Raw genomic sequence first — 20,872 nt, 5'->3', positions numbered from 1 at the left:
AGAAAATAACAGAACGCCACTAGCGGTCACCTTCAGCCCCCAACTAAAACCCCTCCAACGCATTATTAAGGATCTACAACCTATCCTAAAGGATGACCCAACACTCTCACAAGTCTTGGGAGACAGGCCAGTCCTTGCCTACAGACAGCCCCGCAACCTGAAGCAAATACTCACCAACAACCACATACCACACAACAGAACCACTAACCCAGGAACTTATCCTTGCAACAAAGCCCGTTGCCAATTGTGCCCACATATCTATTCAGGGGACACCATCACAGGGCCTAATAACATCAGCCACACTATCAGAGGCTCGTTCACCTGCACATCCATCAATGTGATATATGCCATCATGTGCCAGCAATGCCCCTCTGCCATGTACATTGGCCAAACTGGACAGTCTCTACGTAAAAGAATAAATGGACACAAATCAGATGTCAAGAATTATAACATTCATAAACCAGTCGGAGAACACTTCAATCTCTCTGGTCACGCAATCACAGACATGAAGGTCGCTATCTTAAAACAAAAAAACTTCAAATCCAGACTCCAGCGAGAAACTGCTGAATTGGAATTCATTTGCAAATTGGATACTATTAATTTAGGCTTAAATAGAGACTGGGAGTGGCTAAGTCATTATGCAAGGTAGCCTGTTTCCTCTTGTTTTTTCCTACCCCCCCCCCCCCCAGATGTTCTGGTTTAACTTGGATTTAAACTTGGAGAGTGGTCAGTTTAGATGAGCTATTACCAGCAGGAGAGTGAGTTTGTGTGTGTATGGGGGTGGGGGGGATGTGAGAAAACCTGGATTTGTGCAGGAAATAGCCCGACTTGATTATGTCAAGAGTTGTCACTTTGGATGGGCTAGCACCAGCAGGAGAGTGAATTTGTGTGGGGGGGTGGAGGGTGAGAAAACCTGGATTTGTGCTGGAAATGGCCCACCTGATGATCACTTTAGATAAGCTATTACCAGCAGGACAGTGGGGTGGGAGGAGGTATTGTTTCATATTCTCTGTGTATATATAAAGTCTGCTACAGTTTCCACGGTATGCATCTGATGAAGTGAGCTGTAGCTCACGAAAGCTCATGCTCAAATAAATTGGTTAGTCTCTAAGGTGCCACAAGTACTCCTTTTCTTTTTGCGAATACAGACTAACACGGCTGTTACTCTGAAAACAGCAAGAATTGTAACATTAAAAAACCAGTAGGAGAGCACTTTAGTCTTTCCGGATACTCAATAACAGACTTAAAAGTCGCCATTCAACAAAAAAAAAACACTTCAAAAAGTAGACTCCAACAAGAAACTGCAGAACTGGAATTAATTTGCGAACTGGATACCATCAAATTAGGCCTGAATAAAGACTGGGAGTGGATGGGTCACTACAAAGGTAATTTTCCCACTGATATTCACCCCTGCTTGTCAATTGTTGAGAATAGACCACTTCCACCTTAATTGAATTGGCCGCGTTAGCACTGACCCCCCCCCCCAACTTGGTAAGGCAACTCCCATCTTTTCATGTGCTGTAATATATATACTGCTTACTGTATTTTTCACTCCATGCATCTGATAAAGAGGGTTTTAGTCCATGAAAGCTTATGCCCAAATAAATTTGGTAGTCTCTAAGGTGCCACAAGGAGTCCTCGTTGTTTTTACTGGCCATGAAGTTCTCTTGTGTCCCTTTGCTTCACTTATCAATTTTCTGCAATTCCTAGCTTCTGATTTATATTCATTACTATCAACTTCCCCTTTCTTCCATTTGTTATATTTTTTAGAGTTGCTTTCGCTTCTGTAAACCAAGTTTTTTTTTTTAACCAATATGGCCTTCCTCAGTTGTGGCTTTTTGGGCATCTTGTAGATTAGTCTTAAACAATTCCCAATTATTGTTCACATGTTTGTGATTAAATTGTACCTCCCAGCTGATATGGCTTATAATTGTTTTCAGCTTTCTGAAAGTGGCCCCTTTAGAGCACCAATTATATATATTCTTGATCTAGACTTTATTCTGTTTGCACATTATAAATGTGATCAAGGTAGATGTATGCAGACTGTTATTCTTACTGTTAAAATAAATAATACTTTAAAGAAGCTGTTTGGTCACTATATTCTCTACTGATCACAGACAGGGGACTGGACTAGATGAATTCTCAAAGTTTGTAACTGGGCACGTCACTCACTACCGTGGCGCCTCCTGCTGGCCATCACGGGAATTAGCTTAGGTTGCCAGTGCACCCTCCTCAGGTGGAGTCTCACCTGTTTTCACTCCTGTCTCACATCCAGGACCCATGTCGCACCCCAGACAGGGTCATCCTCTTCTGGACACAGCCCTTCAGCTGTGCCCCACTCGGGTTCTTTCCCCACTTCCAGGGGACTGACAGTTCTCCGTCCAACCACTTGCCTCAAGGGCAATCTGAAGTCTAGGTTCTAGCCACTTGTCTCAGTGGCAGACTGCAGTCTACGCACAGGCCACTTCCCTCAAGTGGCCAGTGCAGGCAAGGGAGAGGTGGGGGGGAGCCTGGGCCCACCCACTACTCCGGGCCCTGACACAGGTCCCTATTGCCAGCAGCCAGTCACTGTCCCTCCTCCAACTCCACCATCTCTTTCCTGGGCCACTTCTCCCATGGTCCCAGCACTGTCTCTGCCCTTGTATCAGGACCTCAGTTTGGCAGCCATCAGCCTGGAGCTTTCTCCTACTCTGCTGACCCTGCCCAGTCCATGGTGCTCCAACCCTCTCAGCCAGCCCACCCTCCTCCCTCAAACTCCAGGGAGTTACTGCTTCCCCCTCTGCTCAGCAGTCCCTTCTTATATGGGCCAACTTGGCCCTGATTGGCTCCTCCAATAAACCTTCCTCTAATTGGCTGGCACTACAAGCCTTTTCTTTATTTGCTGTGTCCCATGCAGCGCCCAGCGCCCGCCCCCTGAGTTGCTTTAACCCCTTACATCCCAGTGAGGGGCGGCCGCCCCATCATAAGGTCCCTTCCAGTGCTATGCTTCTATGACTGAGTCCCAAAGGGAAAAAACACAGATGTACAGATCCAGTTAGACTTTCTGGGAAAGCACAATTGATACACAGGGTGCTGTAGACCAGGGCCCAGTCTCAGAGTGGGAGGACTGTGGAATTCTATGAGATATGAAATCTTGAAGCTTGACACCTGAGAGGTTGCACAGAGAGAGAGAGAGAGAGAGTGTGCTTCAACAAGCCCTGCAACCAAGACAGTCATATTCTCTGCTCATGATGTAGCCAGACTTCTAGCTGAGTTATCCTTCATGTTTATAGGACAGGAAAGTTCTTCTTTGTCACCTTGAATCAGAGTCTTCTCCAGGAGATGGGTCTAATAATTCAGAAACCCATACATGTTAGAACATGTTGAACTGCAGTGATGATGTGTGGCTATCTTAGAAGGCAGGGATAGAAAAGCTAAAGTTTTTGTCTTTGCTTACAGCAGACCATGGCTTTAATGTAAGCTGGTCTGGAATCTTGAGAGAAACAAGGTGGGTAAGGTAATGTCTTTTATTGGACCATCTTCTGCTGATAAAAGAGACTCTTTCAAGCTACATTGAGCACTTGGATGAGAAGAAAGTGGGGTACATATCTTTTCCAGAGAGTAACTATACTTTGTGAGAAAGTAATTGAATTCAGCAAAGTCTTAGAGTAGGTCATGGATGAGCAAACTTTTTGAACCGAGGACCACATCGGGGTTGCAAAACTATATGGAGGGCCGGGTAGGGAAGGCTGTGTCTCCACAAACAGCCTGGCTCCCAACCCCTATCAGCCCCCCACACTTCCTGCTCCCTGACTGCCCCACTTAGAACCCCGACCCATCCAACCCTCCCTGCACCTTCTCCCCTAACCGCCCCCTCCCGAGACCCCCGCCCCTAACCGCTACCCGGGACCCCACCGCCTATTCAACCGCCCCTTCTCCCTGTCCCCTGACTGCCTTGACCTCTATCCAGACCCCAGACCCCTGACAGGCCCCCTGGGACTCCCACGCCTATCCAACCCACCCTGTCCCCTGCCTGCCCCAACCCCTATCCACACTCCCGCACCCTGACAAACCCCCTGGGACTCCCACCCCCATCCAACCCCCACGGCTCCCTGTCCCCTGACTGCCCCCCCCCACCAGAACCTCCGCCCCATCCAACTGCTCCCTGTCCCCTGACTGCCCGCCAGAACCCCCCGCTTCCTGCCTTCTTACCATGCTGGAGTCAGCCACGCCTCCATGCAGCCAGGCAGGAGTGGCGGGCCAGAGAGCTGGTAGCGTAGCACGCTGAGGCTGCGGGAGAGGGGGAACAGCAGGGGAGGGGCCGGGGACTAGCCTTCCTGGCCAGGAGCTCAGGGGCTGGGCAGGACGGTCCCGCAGGCCAGATGTGGCCTGTGGGCCGTAGTTTGCCCACCTCTGGAGTAGATAGTCAAATTTGAGGGCTTTGTTTCATAAGATTACTTGCTTAGTAAATGTGCATCTATGGTATCGGATATCCCTGTCAGATTTATTTGGACTTGTCTTTGTGATTCATTTGTTAATAAAAGACTAAACTTTCCACTCTCTGGAAAAGCAGACTGTGTCATAGCCATGACAAGCTGCTCCAAGGCTAAACATTCAGTGTAAATGAGAGGAAGAACAGCACATGTGGAGAGAAGAAACCATTCAAATTTCTGTGTTTTGTAAACTGAGGGTGGGATAAAGCCATTTCTGTGGATTGGTGGAATTGGTGTGGAGGAATATTGGTATACAATTTATAAACTAGTTTTTAAATGTGAAGTAATACTTGTATTATAACTAGGATGACCAGATAGCAAGGGTGAAAAATCGGGGTGGGGGCAGGGGTAATAGAAACTTATATAAGACAAAGCACCAAATATCAGGACTGTCCCTATAAAATCAGGACATCTGGTCACCCTAATTATAACTGGACTGTTTTGTTAGAGTAAGAGCCTGTTTGAGTAGTGAATCATTGCGTTTGATGGTTGTCAATAAAACAAAACTTAAAAGTTTGGCTTGGGCAACGTAAAGATGAGAGTTCAGTCCTAAAGCTGATTCTGTGCACTTCAGATGACTTTGTAAGTCCCAGATGAAATCACTTTGTCTCCTAACAAACAAGGCAGAGTGCACTGTATGCTCATTAATGGTAGTTGGACTCCCATTGACTTATATGGAAGTTGGATCAGGCTGTAAATAACTAATCTGAGTATGTGTGGGTGACTGTATTCAATAAACTATGCTTCTTGACCTATTCATTTAATTATTTCCCCAAAAGTTTATATTTCGCAGCATTACCTGATTTGTAACATAAAGTAAGTTTGAAAAAGACAGGTTTAATCAGGTGATAGCTATATATATACTAATACTATCTCTAAAAAGTGAATTTTTATTTTATTCTCCGTTGTAATTTCTATATACAAACAGTAAACACAATGAAATCCTTAAAGATGACATGCAAAAGATTTTTTTATAATTGTGCTTTTTTTTTTCTTTTTTATTAAGCAGGCCTGAAGAGTTTTGTTTTTAATTTTTCTAGTTTGTGCTTTTACACTAGAAATAGCAGAAATGTCAAGTTTGGGTTATCTGATTTTGTTAGAGGTCTTCTTGAGGGAGGTGATAACACAGATGTTCGTTGAGAACTCTCAAACCTGAATTGAGATAGTGTGACACGTAATTTTTAACAAAGACATTACATTCTTTCTCTTGCTTGTTTATTAGGCAATGGAAATAAATTAGGTATTCACAAAAATAAACAAAAAATGTTTTCAACTGTTTCATTCAAACAGTTGAAAACACTTCCCCTCTTGGTTGCTCAGTGTTCAATCTCTTGTCATATACAATTTTTATTGGTTACAAGATTGTCATAGAGTCTTCATGGGAAGTAAGACCTGAACTTCCAATATAAAAACAAGCAGATTTTTCTTTGTTTTTAACAAAAGTCTTATCAGCTGATTTCATACATCACAAAGCAGCTAAAATAGGAACAAGCTCACTTATGTTGTTTTCCTTTTCAGTTTACCTTTTAAATTCTGCACTACAGATATTTTAGAATGTATAAGCAGTTGTGACTTAAAAATCTTTCTTAACCTTCCCCCAAAAAAACCCAACACCCGCCCCCCAACTGTAGTGCTTCTGTCCCCTACTCCACTATTAGTTTTCCATCTTTTCCTTTCACTGATTGGTAAATATAAATTATATTTTTTGGGTGGTAAAATATTGTCATAAATGTATGTAATTCTGCTCTTTGATAAGAAATTGAACACGTACTGGGAAGTTAAAATACCTATTGCTTTCACTGTTGTGTGAGCATCAGATGTGCACCATATGTGAGTTTTGAGTTTTCCATCACTGCCAGTTCTCCTTAGCTTGTGATATGCTTGTAATTTGTATGGCCATTGGAAAAGAAAGGACTATTTGCCCATGCCACAGGTTCTTAAAATGTGGTTAGCTTGTATATGCTGAGAGAATTTGTTTCTTTACAGAAAGTATATTTACAGTGGAATAAAGTTTTGTTAATACTGCCTTTCCTACAAACAGTGCCCCAAGATATTAATGCAATTACAGAGCTAAATAGGATTTAAACGTTGGGGAAAGGGTTAAGACAAGTTTTCGGCTGAGATGCTTAAGGAAATGGAAAGTGATACTGAAGGCTGTAGGAGCAGCAGCAGGGAAAGTTCTTGCACTAGTAAGGAGAACTGTGTGGAGACTAATTGGCTTACAGTATGTTTTAGTAATAGTTAAAAATTGACCCTATCTCTTAACTACAAACCTAGCCAGCTAAAAATCAACAGTGATTACATGTTGCCATGGAGAATGGGACTGAATGCTTAGTCTTCTGCTTTGTTCTCAGGCAGTTGGTAGGGGCTTGGGAGCACTGCACATGATACTCTATTAGCTCCCCGAGGGACTGAAAGATTGATGGGGTGCAGATGTAGCAAGGTCAACCCTTTTCCTGCTCGTGAGCGTCTGCAACATGGACACTTTGAGTAAGGACAGTTAACGGAAGGGGGATGCTGAGGGAGCTGGGAGATAGAGGCAATGGAGAAAAATCCTTTCTGTTCCTTTAAGAACCCCTGGAGAGGTCACAGGGGGGTGAATGTGACAGTAAACTCTCAGTGGCACAAGAACACTAAACTAATGTATTAAGTTTAAAACCCAGGCTTAAGCGCTCTCTGGAAGACTCGGGAGGGCACTCATTTACGGGGGTACAAGGCTATCTCTTCCATCATTTGATCCCTGAAGCAACAAAGCTGGTAGTTTTTTTAAGACAACAGCAGGATGGCAGCTCCCTCCTCAGCACAGTGAGAGATCTATGATGGAGCAAAAACTCTCCACCCGCAGAAGGGGTGGGAGGTGACTCACTAAAGAAAAAGCATCATCAGTGGGGTTAGCACAGGAATGAGTCACAGAAGTGAGTTTTAGAAAAGGGGCTATGACAGAGGAGAGGGAAGGGGACTGGGTGTACAAGAAGGGAGAGAATATTCCAAGTGTATGGGGCAACATGATAGAAGGTAGGAGAAGACAAAGGCCTCTGTGGAAGGCCATGGATTGCTTGCTGTGCTTCACTGCCAGGAAGATAATGTACGAAAGAATGACAAGCAAATACTGTACAAAGACAACTGAGACACCATATTTTGTGACTATTAAAGTTGGACAGGTTGCCTGTCTATAGAGAACATTACACAGCTGCCTCTATTCTTTGCTTGTCTCCTGCAACCCTTTTTTTTTTTTAAATGGCAGAAACGTAAAACCAATCAACATTCATATTGTCATTTAATGGGCATAAATGGTGTCCCTAGCCTCTGTTTGCCAGAAGCTGGGAATGAGCGGCAGGGGATGGATCACTTGATGTCCCGGATGACTGGAAAAAGGCAAATGTAGTGCCAATCTTTAAAAAAGGGAAGAAGGAGGATCCTGGGAACTACAGGCCAGTCAGCCTCACCTCAGTCCCTGGAAAAATCATGGAGCAGGTCCTCAAAGAATCAATCCTGAAGCACTTGCATGAGAGGAAAGTGATCAGGAACAGCCAGCATGGATTCACCAAGGGAAGGTCATGCCTGACTAATCTAATCGCCTTTTATGATGAGATTACTGGTTCTGTGGATGAAGGGAAAGCAGTGGATGTATTGTTTCTTGACTTTAGCAAAGCTTTTGACATGGTCTCCCACAGTATTCTTGTCAGCAAGTTAAGGAAGTATGGGCTGGATGAATGCACTATAAGGTGGGTAGAAAGCTGGCTAGATTGTCGGGCTCAACGAGTAGTGATCAATGGCTCCATGTCTAGTTGGCAGCCGGTATCAAGTGGAGTGCCCCAAGGGTCGGTCCTGGGGCTGGTTTTGTTCAATATCTTCATAAATGATCTGGAGGATGGTGTGGATTGCACTCTCAGCAAATTTGCGGATGATACTAAACTGGGAGGAGTGGTAGATACGCTGGAGGGGAGGGATAGGATACAGAAGGACCTAGACAAATTGGAGGATTGGGCCAAAAGAAATCTGATGAGGCTCAATAAGGATAAGTGCAGGGTCCTGCACTTAGGACGGAAGAACCCAATGCACAGCTACAGACTAGGGACCGAATGGCTAGGCAGCAGTTCTGCGGAAAAGGACCTAGGGGTGACAGTGGACGAGAAGCTGGATATGAGTCAGCAGTGTGCCCTTGTTGCCAAGAAGGCCAATGGCATTTTGGGATGTATAAGTAGGGGCATAGCGAGCAGATCGAGGGACGTGATCGTTCCCCTCTATTCGACATTGGTGAGGCCTCATCTGGAGTACTGTGTCCAGTTTTGGGCCCCACACTACAAGAAGGATGTGGATAAATTGGAGAGAGTCCAGCGAAGGGCAACAAAAATGATTAGGGGTCTGGAACACATGACTTATGAGGAGAGGCTGAGGAAGCTGGGATTGTTTAGCCTGCAGAAGAGAAGAATGAGGGGGGATTTGATAGCTGCTTTCAACTACCTGAAAGGGGGTTCCAAAGAGGATGGCTCTAGACTGTTCTCAATGGTAGCAGATGACAGAACGAGGAGTAATGGTCTCAAGTTGCAGTGGGGGAGGTTTAGATTGGATATTAGGAAAAACTTTTTCACTAAGAGGGTGGTGAAACATTGGAATGCGTTACCTAGGGAGGTGGTGGAATCTCCTTCCTTAGAAGTTTTTAAGGTCAGGCTTGACAAAGCCCTGGCTGGGATGATTTAACTGGGAATTGGTCCTGCTTCGAGCAGGGGGTTGGACTAGATGACCTTCTGGGGTCCCTTCCAACCCTGATATTCTATTATTCTATGATGATTACTTGTTCTGTTCATTCCCTCTGGGGCGCCTGGCACTGGCCACTGTCGGAAGATAGGATAGTGGGCAAGATGGACCTTTGGTCTGACCCAGTAGGGCCATTCTTATGTTCTTAAGTATTTTAAAGGATTTTATTTCACTCATTTGTAATCACAGTTGCATTAATTAAAAAAAGACATTTTATTATCATTTCCTTATTACACAAGGGCCTACTTGACACTTCCCATATTAATTTTGGTTTATTTTTAGATCTCTAATTAATGGCAAGGATTGCACACTGGAAATCTCCTGTTAAAAGCTGGGGGTTTTGTGGGTTTTTTGTAACCATATCTAGGGTGACCATACTTTCTAAAGTAAAAATGGGACAGCCAGGCCCAAGCTGCCCCCCGTACCCCCACCTGCAGGGCTAGCCAGAGCCACCCCCCACTGCTCTGTGCCCCATGCCACTGCTCTGTGCCCCTGAGCTCCGTACCGCCCATGGTAGCGGCTGATCCCCCCCCAAGCTCCGCACCGTCAGCCACTGGGATTGACCTCCCTTGAGCTCTGTGCCCCTGCCACCCGCAGCTGGGGCCGAGCCCCCTACTGCCCGCAGTAGTGGCTGATGCCCCCGAGCTCCGCACCACCAGTGACTGGGACTGACACCCTCCCCTCCCCCAGAGCTTCATGCCCAGCACTTCGCGTTGCTACCCTCCCTCAATGTTCCTCCATGCCCCCACTGGGGGGGGGACGGGTGCGTCAAACTTTTTAGGTAAACTGGGTATTTCTTTGTTTGCTCTTGCCAGCTGATTAGTTGGGAAGAGCAAATGGGGCAAATGCCCATTTTTCTCAAAAAAGTCAGGATTTGCTGGGACAGAGCTTAAAAACAGGACTGTCCTGGCCAGAATGGGACATATGGTCACCCTAACCATATCCAGAGATTTTTATTTTTTAATAAAAATGAAACAGTCTTTGTTGTTCCCCTATGGTTTAATTCCTTTAGAAGCTTGAGATGGAGATTTGTCCTTCCTAAAATATTTTCTATATCTTGGCTTGTGCACCCTGTTTTGATATATGTTTGTGTGTGATTGCAGGGCTGCTGGCATAAAAGTCTGTTCAAGTTTATTTTTATACTGTGTGACAAAGCTCTGCCCTTGCCTCCGTGGGTCCCACATTTCCTGGCAGATTTCACTAGCCTCAGAGGCTCACTGTGACCCTCCACGTAACCCTTCTTTCTCTAGGGACAAGGGTCACAGTTTACTGAGCCATTTTCATCATAAGCCAGCAAGGGAGGTGAGGAGAAGTTATCCTTCCTTGCACAGGGTCTGTTGTCTCCCAGTCTCAGTGATTAATCAGGGGGCAAAGGTGGTGGGGTGGAACCCCAGGCCCACCCTCTACTCCAGGCTCCAGTCCAGGGACCCTAATAGTATCAGCTGTGGTAGCTGACCTTTTAGAAACATGACATGTACAATTCCCTGGGCTACTTCCCCCACAGCAGCCCTCACTTCCTCAAGCTCCACTTCACCCTTATCTTGGGGCCTCCTTCCTTGTGCCTAGTATGGTGCGTACTGCTCAGCCTCTCCAACAGCACAACTTCCTTCCACAGCTCCTGACAGGCACACTCACCTGACTGACTGGGAGGCTTTTAACGAGTTTCAGCCAGCCCCTGATTGGCTTCAGGTGTCCCAATCAACCTAGCATTCTCCCTGCCTTCTGGAAAGTTCTTAATTGGCACCAGGTGTCTTAATTGACCGGGAGCAGCTTCCATTTCACTTAACCTGGTACCAGGGATTTGTTTAGCCTGGAGCTAATATATCTATCTCCAACTACTTTTCTATAGCCATCTGGCCTTGTCCCGTCACAACTGATAATGCTGTTATAGCACTTTTCCCATCTGTCTCAGAGTTTTATGAAGACTCATGCATTAAATGTTTCAAAAGAGCCTTGGTGAAGTAAGTATTCACAATTTTTACGATTTCTAAAGGAAAGATAGACAGGGCTGCAAATAGAACCCAGGAGTCCCGTCTACTGACTAGGCATATTCTCTCTTTTAAAGGAAAAAGAGAGGTTAACAATTTTTTTGTGTGAACAGGAGAAAACCATAAAGAAGTTACATGGACTTTCAGATTGACAAAAGAAGTCTAACAATAAACCAAAATGTTGATGACCCCTATTTTGTATATTTGATATATCCATTCAAACATCTTTGTACCATTTCTGTTCCAGCTGTTGGTAGTGTTCCTGTCAATCAGGAGAATATTGTGAAAAACTCATTTTAGTTGTGCATTTTAAGAAATGCCTTTTAAAAAAGTTTCTGCATTATTAAAATATTTTTTCTTCTGTTACTTGCAGGTCAAAATTTACCTGGATGATTCAAACTAGCTTTGTCTTAACCATGCTATAGAAGAAAAAACATGATGCCAAACAGAGGTAACCTTTCCTCCTTCCAGAGCATTGCATCAGGTATAAAATGCAGAAAGCACGTTTTGTAACTTTACTGAAGACTTCATTGATTTTGGTGCTATAATTTTGTTTGCTCTGTAAATTGTTAGTTCTCTGCTCTTGTTATCATCATAATTTAGTTTACTAACTGAGAGGGACCTATTGCCATAGCATCTGGGTGCATCACAAACAAGAACAAATTTCAGTTTTATGTCTGTCCTCAGTGAGTAGCAGAACTGACCCTCAGATTAACTACCTAGACAGAGAAACCAGACAAGGAAGAAAAGAGAAGATGCTGCCTCTTTATAACTCTCTCCAGCAAATACTTGGCTTAAAAGATGATCCTTGCACTGTGCACCGAAGGTTAACCAATTAGAGCTCTGGCTGACCTCCAGAAGGAATGAATTCCTTACACATTACCAAGCACACCCTGCCTCTAGTCTTCATGTGTATGGAGTGCCAGCAAGAGTATCTAAGGAGTCATGATACATTCGGAGAGTCATTACTGAAACAATAACTTTAAAAAACTCCACCAAAGATCTGGTTTGTGGACAGTCAGCTAGATTCAGTTAAGCATGTGCAGAAGCCCTCTTGATTTAAGTGCTTTGCTTCTTTGAGGCTGATGTGCTGAGGAATTGACATAAGGTAAAGTATGGAACGGTTAAATTCAAGCGGCTGCATAGAAGTATGTCTGACTTTTGTTTGTTTTGCTTTTTGACATATGAAGTACAATGAACCCTTCTTTGCTCTGATGAACAAGTGTGATAATTTTGATGAGTTTACTTGTTCTTTGGCAAAAGGCTTTATTTTTCATAAGATTAAATGTGCCCCTTCAGTGTTGAAGGGTAGTAATGAAACAGTCCCTAACATTACATTACTGTGCCTGAACATATTTCTGTACAGGAGTCAGTGGAAATTATGCCAAAAATAGGGTAACTTTTGATGCTAATTTAGTCTAGTTGCATCATGATCTTGTTTTGAATAGTTAGTATTTGATGCGAGATTAATTGAAAGTGTGTGAGAGAGAGATTTGGAATGGGGAGGGTGAGGGGGGTTGTTAAGTACTATTAAGAATGGAGGGGTGGATATGAAGAATAAGCTCTCACAATCACAAATAACTTTCACGTTTTTGGTCTTTGGGTTCTGAACTTCTAAACACCACTCATACAAGCGCTTTATCTTTTTCAGCTGGTTTTGTTTGGTTTTACCAGAACACGAATGGCTTTTTTTTCTTTTTGTCAATTTGAACTTGATTGTCACCACTAAATAAAACTTGTAGAAGTCCTGTTGAAGTTTTCTAACTGAGCCACACAGTTCCTTATAATGTGAAATTTTAAAGTACCAGCAGTGAGATATGAAGCCTTTCATCACTAAACTCACTGCCTCAAATCCAGCCGAGTTTAATTAGTATTTAAAAGTCATTAACATTCAATGCTGATTGACCCTGTGAAATGAGTTGGTGGTGTTGTCTTCTTTTTAGGGACCTACATGTTACAGCATGAAAGGGTATGTGATGTCATACTCTTGGGTTCAGGTCTGAAGCTGCAGATAGAGTTTTCAGCTGGCATAGCAGGGAAGATCCTTTCATGGATCAGTAAATGGTTAAAAGATAGGTAACAAATGGTAGGAATTAATGGTCATTTATCACAATGGAGAGAGGTAAACAGTGGGGTCCCCCAAGGAATTGTACTGGTATCTGTGCAATTCAACATATTCTTAAATTATTTGAAAAAAGGAGTGAACGGTGAAGTGGCAAAGTTTGCAGATGATACAAAATTATTCAAGATAGTTAAGTCCAAAGCTGATTGTGAAGAGTTATAAGGGGATCTCAGAAAACTGGTTGATTGGGCAACAAAATGGCAGATGAAATTCAACACTGATAAATGCAAAGTAATGCACATTGGAAAAAATAATCCCAGCTATACATATATAATAATGGGTTCTACATTTGCTGTTACTTGGAGTCATCATGGATAGTTCTCTGAAAACTTCAGCTCAGTGAGCAGCAGTGGTCAAAAAGCCTAACAAGGTGAGGAACCGTTAGGAAATGGATAGAAAATATGACTGAAAATATAATCATGCCACCATGTAAATCCATGGTATGCCCACACCTTGAATACTGTGTGCAGTTCTGGTCTGCCCATCTCAAAAAAGATATATTAGATTTGGAAAAGATACTATATAGAGAAAGGCAACAAAGATGATCAAGGGTATGGAATGGTTTCCATACGAGGAGAGACTAAACAGATTAGGGCTATTCATCTTAGAAGAGAGTTGACTAAGGATGGGGATATGATAGACATCTATAAAATCACGAATGCTGTGGAAAAAGTGAATGGAGAAATGTTATTTACCCTTTCCCAAATACAAAAACTAGGGGTCACCCAATGAAGTTAATAGGCAGCAGGTTTAATACAAACAAGAGGAGGTACTTTTTCCACACAGTGCACAGTTAACCTGTGGAACTCATTGCCATGGTGTGTTGTGATGGCCAAAAGTATTACTAGGTTCTAAAAAGAATTAGATAAGTTCATGGAGGATAGGTCCATCAATGGCTATTAACCAAGGTGGTTAGGAATGCAACCCCATGCTTGGGAGGACCCTAGCCTCTGATTGATTGCCAGAAGCTGGGAGGGACTAATGGGGGTGGATCATTCCAGCTGCTCTATTCTGTACACTCCCCCCGAAGCTCTGGTACTGGCCACTCTTGGAGACAGGGTATTGGGAAAGATGGGCCATTGGTCAGACCCAGTATGGCCATTCTTATGTTCTTAACCACTAGATGAGACCATAACTTTAGCAATAAGAAAACAGACTGCACTGTGTGCACATGGTGAATAGGGATGAGATAACCCTTTCCAGTTCATTGATTTCAGTTGGAACTATAGGTACTCAACTTCTCAGAAAATTGGGCCTATGACCAGTCCTGTGCTTGTTATACCAATAAATTAAAAACCAGCAGGATCTTATTAAAGGGAAAAAGGCAAAATACCACATTTATTGTGAATACAGAAAAAATCATAGTAAGCAGTTAGTTATAGCTATAACATTCCATTCAATCTCATATTTATTCACACATTCATTCATACAAACACACACACACACAAACACACAGGTTCTTCAAGGTTGTTATCATAGTTACCAGCCTTAGAGTTGCTCATGCCAAGCCACTGGCCAGGTGGCCTGGACATGAGGAGGGAGCAGGGCCTTTTCAGATGCTCATCTGATGCTCCTGGAAGTCGGTTTGCAGAATCAGACCCCAAAGTTCTCACTTTCTAGAGTCCATTTTTATAGGAATTTCTTCCTATGCCAGTCTATGGGAATTGCTTCATCATGCTGTTGCTGAATCAATCAGCAGATAGCACATTCTTGACGGCTCTGTGCTGCTAGATGTTATCTTGTTCTTTGGTTCTCCCATTCTTGAGGTTGTTGGGTGGATTCCAGTCTGCCCTCCAGGGGAAGGGTGGGGGGGGGGTCCTCTGGTTATTTCCACTTGACGCCTTCTTCAGCCGATGGACACTGGATTTTTAGGCTGGCACCTCCCTGATCATTCAGTTATTATCCACACCAAGCATCCATCCACATACATCCTCTATCTCTATTTTAATCACAATTGTTAATACAACAAAAGGGCAGGGAGTCTCTGGGTGCTGTTTCTGTTGTTACAGAGTATTGCTTTGAGTCTCTCTGTGTGTAAATTGCTTTGAGAACAGACTGTCTTAGAATGTACTAACGCAATTAGCAGCTTGCAGGTTTCACACACAGAGGGAGAGAAACAGTACCAAAAACCAAGAGACCTCTTAATTAGTAATACCCTGGAATTTAAACTATGGGGAATCAAACTCATTTGTGATTTTAATACAGAACTTCTTTAATATAATCCAGCATGCTCTCACCACAAGACCTTGGTTGCTCTGAAGGATAATTGCTTCCTTAACTTCAAATACACAGCTAATTCATTGATTTAGCCTGCCAAAGAGCTGCTTTAAAGGTTTAGTGAGACGTTTTACATCAGTCAAGGCCTGAATTCAAGCCCCCTCAGCATTTTGTGTGTTTCTGGCAGTGGCTGATGCTATCATTGACAGAAGGAGAGCAGGAACTGCATTCCTTCCATTGCTTTAAGTACCAGTGATTTGCTTTCTAACAGGGGAAACTCAGAACTCTTGGGCTGAAATTTGGGTCTTGATACGTAACTGAACAAAAAGTGATTTTTCATCTCTTGATCTATGTATTTATAGTTTGTAATTCTGAACTATTGTTCTACCACGGACAGGGGATCTTAAACAGCTTTCTGTATTTATAACAACCTTGGATTCCCCTTTAATGAAGGCAAGGTGGCTAACTTCATATTTTTTTTACATCTTAAAGACTATAGTGCTTAGAGACAGCTTTTCATCTTTCAAGTGCTCTACAAACATCAAAGAACTAAGCCATAATACCCTTGAAAAATAGGTTGTATTCTCAGGGGAAACTGAGGCAAGGGGTGATTTGTCCACATTTATATAGGACCTTGGTACAAAGCCCACTGAAGCAAATGGAAGCACTCTCATTGACTTGAGTATGGACCAAGCACATAGTTAATAGGTTGCACTTAGTATCTCTGTGTCTCAGTTCTATATCTGTAAAATGGGATTAATTTCACTTTCCAACCTCACAGGAGTTTTGAGAGGATACATAAATGAAAGATTGTGAGTTGCGCAGATTCTGTAGTGATGGGGGCTATATATCTACCTAACATAGATAGATAGGGGTAGGACTAGAATTCATGAGTTTGTGTCTCCTTCTCATGTGTTGTAAACCAGTTCTCCAGCTTTTTGGGCTCAGGACCCATTTGTAAATGTTCGTGGCCTGTTTCCACCCAGTAAATAGTCTGGGGTGGAGGCCCTGGGGTGGTTTCAGTCAGATACTGACCCCCAGAGAGTTGGGTCCTGCCCAGCACTCACCCCACAGTGGTATCTCCTGTAGCCCCTGTGCTGTGGGGCTGGCTGGGATTGGATCTCCAATCCGGGTGTTGCAATCTCCATGGTTGCAGCACCGCTCAAGTTTGGCCCCAGCCCCGACTGGACCAAATTTGCGTGAGTAGAGTTGTGACTTGGCTCATGGGGTTGCAGTGCCAGACACTCAAATATGGCTTACCCAGATTCCCGTCATCATAATGGCTGGGCTAAACCTGAGTGGTACTTAGAGTGACCAGGTGTCCCAATTTTATAGGGACAGTCCTGATATTTGGGGCTTTTTCTTATGTAGGCACCTATTCCCCCCCCCCCCCCCCACCCCTGGTCCTAATTTTTCACACTTGCTACCAAGTGGTTCTGGGATCTGCGAGACAGCAGGGAGGTGAGCCCAGCCCGCCCTGTTGGACAGGAGCCACTGGAGCTGCCCCACAATCCTTTGAAACATTCCGACAATCCAGTTTTAGGTCCTGACCCACGGGTTGAGAAACCCTGTTCTAAACAATGAGGAGTCCTTGTGGCACCTTAGAGACTAACAAATGTATTTGGGCATAAGCTTTCGTGGGCTAAAACCCACTTCATCAGCCATGCATCTGATGAAGTGGGTTTTAGCCCACGAAAGGTTATGCCCAAATACATTTGTTAGTCTCTAAGGTTCCACATGGACTCCTTGTTTTTGCTGATACGGACTAACACAGCTACCACTCTGAAACCTGTTCTGAAAAACTAGAGTCAGTATTTCTAGTGGGTAGGGCACCAGAACAGGTGTCAAGGAATGTTAATTCTTTTCCCATCTATGTCACGGATATGCTATGTAACCTTGGGGAAATCGCTTGACTGCCCTCTGACTCAATTTCCATCTCTGTCAAATTGGGATTATAAAATTTACCCACCCATCTTTGTAAAGTGCTCTAAGATATGTAATGATATTATTAGAAACAAGTTATTTTTCCATGATAGATTAAGTATATACGATTATTTTTAACTAATTGCGGGGTGAGGCTTTCTCATGTATTTGCTGAAAACTAATTTTTTCCCCTTTTTTCCTCTCTCACAGATTCCAGTAAGATTATGGCAGAGTACAGCCACATACAAAACCAGCTGGAATTACAAAATACTAGTTTAGGAAAAAGCTCTGTGATGAATTCCTTTGAAAATGATCTCCAGGATATTATGGATAGTCTCAACCAGAAGAAATATTCATCGAGCCTTAAATTTAAAACAAATGGGGACTCCTCTGGTTCCTATTTAACGCTATCACAACCTGTGCCAGCTAAACCCAGCCCTTCATCTAGTGTTAAAAATATACACTCCGCTACCAAAATTCAAGGATGTAAACCCTTTTCTTGTGAGAGCCCTTATCTTTCAGATAAAAGTGTCTCCGTAAAGCATATGGGTTCCACTTCTCCATCCTCCAGTGGGTACAGCCTAGGAAGGACAGACTTTGATATTCATGCCAACAGAGAAAATGAAAAACTCTTTGGACATGTGGATAAGTTTCACTGTTCAAAATATAGTCAAAAAAATAAATCGTATGACAATGTCTTCTTCCCAGCAGTGCTGGATGGGAAGAAGAACTCAGGCTCTCTTCTTGCAATGTGGAATGGAAGCTCAGGTAGTGAAATAATTCTTTCACCTGTTAGCAGTTCAGGGGCCGCAAGCATGCCCTCCAGCCCAAAACAAGGCAGGAGGATGAATATTCAAGACCACCTAACTCTTCATTCAAGACCAGTTAAGCATAAGGAGGCCATGACTGAGACTCTGGGTTCAAGAACTAGGAAGTATTCTGGTGGGTCACTGGGTCATATGGGAGTTTATAGTCGTTCTCTGCCCAGGCTGTACAAATCAACAGAAAGCCAGCTGATGCCATTAAGTTTGCCTCCAAGAAACTCTCTTGGTAATTCCAAAAGAAAAAAACACGGAGAAAAAGATCTACCTCAAAGTGCATTAGATGCTGATAATTACCTTAATTTTTCTTCTTGCAGCTCAGGGGTGTCACCATATACAAATTCTGTGTCTGACAGTAATTCCTATGTTAGTTCAACTTTTAGTGTTCCTGCAAGTCCCCGAATGGCCAGGAAAATGCTTTTAGCATCTTCCTTCTCCCATGTTTCTGATGATTTTGATAGATTTGGACTCTCAGGGACAAGCCCCAGTAATTCTTTTCCCCCTGTGGATCTTGACAGAACATTCTCTGTCAGAAGAAACATTTCCACTAGTTCCATGGAGTTTGATGAAACTGACCTGGAAAGCTTCAGACAGACACCTACCTTGCGGGAGAGAAAGAACAGTATTAGTTCAATTTCTGGAAGAGATGACCTAATGGACTATCACAGGAGACAAAGGGAAGAGAGGCTTAGAGAACAGGAGATGGAACGACTGGTAATTTTTCTTTTCCTTTTAGTTTTCACCAGTGTTTAATGCTTGCAAAACTAAGTTTTCAAAGCAAACTGTTAAGACTATACCGTAGATGCAAAACATCTGCTCCTGTGTTTTGAAATTCAAATACATGACCTTGTGCGCTGGGACTTGTTTACTATGTCAGTCTCTAAAGTTAATGGATATATAGTATGCTGCATCAACATCTCAGATGGTATCATTCAACCATCTGAAAAAAATGTAGGAAACTCACAGAAATTATGGTAGTTCAATCTGTGGGTTCCGCCAAAATATCTATGTACATAAAACCCACAAATTGCCTGGCAGGGATCTAACACTCTTTTCATTTTTTTTTCCAAGTTGATGGCACTGTTTTGTGATAAACACTAGGTAAAAAAAAAAAACAAACAAACAAAAACAAATCTATGTCTCCACTATAAGACTTCAGGGTCATGCTTCAATAAGCAACAAAGAATCAAACAACAAAATTACCTGATGCTGTATGTCACCATGTCTAGTGAGCACCATTTGCCTTGCTTGGTCAAGACTTTGCCTCCCGAGTATCTTCATCAAAGCATTGATTTCTCTACTTGTTGGTCTTTCTAATGATCACAAGGCAGGAGGAGGGGAATCATCTCCATTCTATCTATGGCGGGCTGCAGGAAATAACTCCGTGGGCCGCATGTTTCAGACGCCCTATCTAGGCCAAGTTGAGAGCGGTCTCTGGTTGAGGACTGGATTCTGTTTAATTCTTGCCCCTAAATCCTGTGTATTCCTCACCCCCACTCCTGGCCCCACCCTCATTTACATGAGATTCATAGCAGTAGAGAGGCATTAATTTCACCAAAAAGAAAAGGAGTACTTGTGGCACCTTAGAGACTAACCAATTTATTTGAGCATGAGCTTTCGTGAGCTACAGCTCACTTCTGATGAAGTGAGCTGTAGCTCACGAAAGCTCATGCTCAAATAAATTGGTTAGTCTCTAAGGTGCCACAAGTACTCCTTTTCTTTTTGCGAATACAGACTAACACGGCTGTTCCTCTGAAACCTGTCATTAATTTCACCATTATTAGCTATTTAGAGACTCTGAACATATTATACTGTAATAGTATACTCAGAGCTAAAGTCTATTATTATTATTTTAAAAACCAAAGCAAACATTTTCAAAGTTGGGTGCTTAAAGTAAGGTACCTAAATCCATAGTTGGATTTCTAAATGAAACTAGCTAGATTTTCAGAGATACTGAGGGCCTTTGATTTTCATTAAAGTCAGTGAGTGCTGCAAATAAAGTTAGATAGACAAGTTGGGGACGGAGGGAAGATCACCATTTTAATCAAATTTTTACTGAAATCCTTTTTGAAATAAGTATTGTCTCCCATTTTTTGGCCAGCTTTAGGTATGAGTTATCAGTGCTTCTGATAATGTGGTGATTTATTTTGGTGCCAGACTTGAAGTGTCCAATGTGGAAAATTTTGGTTTAACATTTTTACTGTGTTAGAACCATTGACTCCTAATACTGGAATACATTCCAGTGAACAATGCTACCAGCTTGCAAGAGGGAGGTACTCCGTCTCTGAAAAATTCAAACCAAGTATGGTATAGTGGTTTGGTATTTTTAAGAGGAAAAACTTGGATTTTGGGGGGAATGCTTCTACAGTTAGTACTGCTGTTCTCTTGAAAGTAAAATGCCAATCTAAAGATATGTTCTGATTCTGTTTCTAGATGAGATGACTAAATCTTTCCTTTTATTTAGCATTTGTTTCTCCCAGCTCAATACTTCCCCAGAGTACCGGTCCTATAAAAGGAGAATTAGCCTAATGTTTTCTCAACGTGTTAAAATGTGTGAAAGAGTGACTGTTT

The 20,872-nt window shown here is 43.0% G+C and overlaps 1 protein-coding gene across 10 annotated transcripts in view; it reads left to right on the top strand.

The window, feature by feature from the left end:
* Positions 1-20,872, top strand: part of PHLDB2 (pleckstrin homology like domain family B member 2) — a 111,740-nt gene that overhangs the window by 11,706 nt on the left and 79,162 nt on the right. For 9 of the 10 annotated variants that reach the window (XM_075118254.1, XM_075118236.1, XM_075118253.1 and 6 more), the window contains exons 2-3: positions 11,592-11,702; positions 17,691-19,015. In XM_075118254.1, coding sequence (XP_074974355.1) covers positions 11,654-11,702; positions 17,691-19,015 — 1,374 coding nt within the window. In that variant the 5' untranslated portion in view covers positions 11,592-11,653. The remainder of the gene's footprint in view (positions 1-11,591; positions 11,703-17,690; positions 19,016-20,872) is intronic. The other variant, XM_075118233.1, reaches the window with a different exon arrangement.

Source organism: Caretta caretta, chromosome 1, assembly GCF_965140235.1.
Source record: "Caretta caretta isolate rCarCar2 chromosome 1, rCarCar1.hap1, whole genome shotgun sequence".
Taxonomy (NCBI): Eukaryota; Metazoa; Chordata; order Testudines; family Cheloniidae; genus Caretta; species Caretta caretta.
Note: the sequence above shows the minus strand (reverse complement) of the source record. Positions and strands in the feature narration are given on the sequence as shown.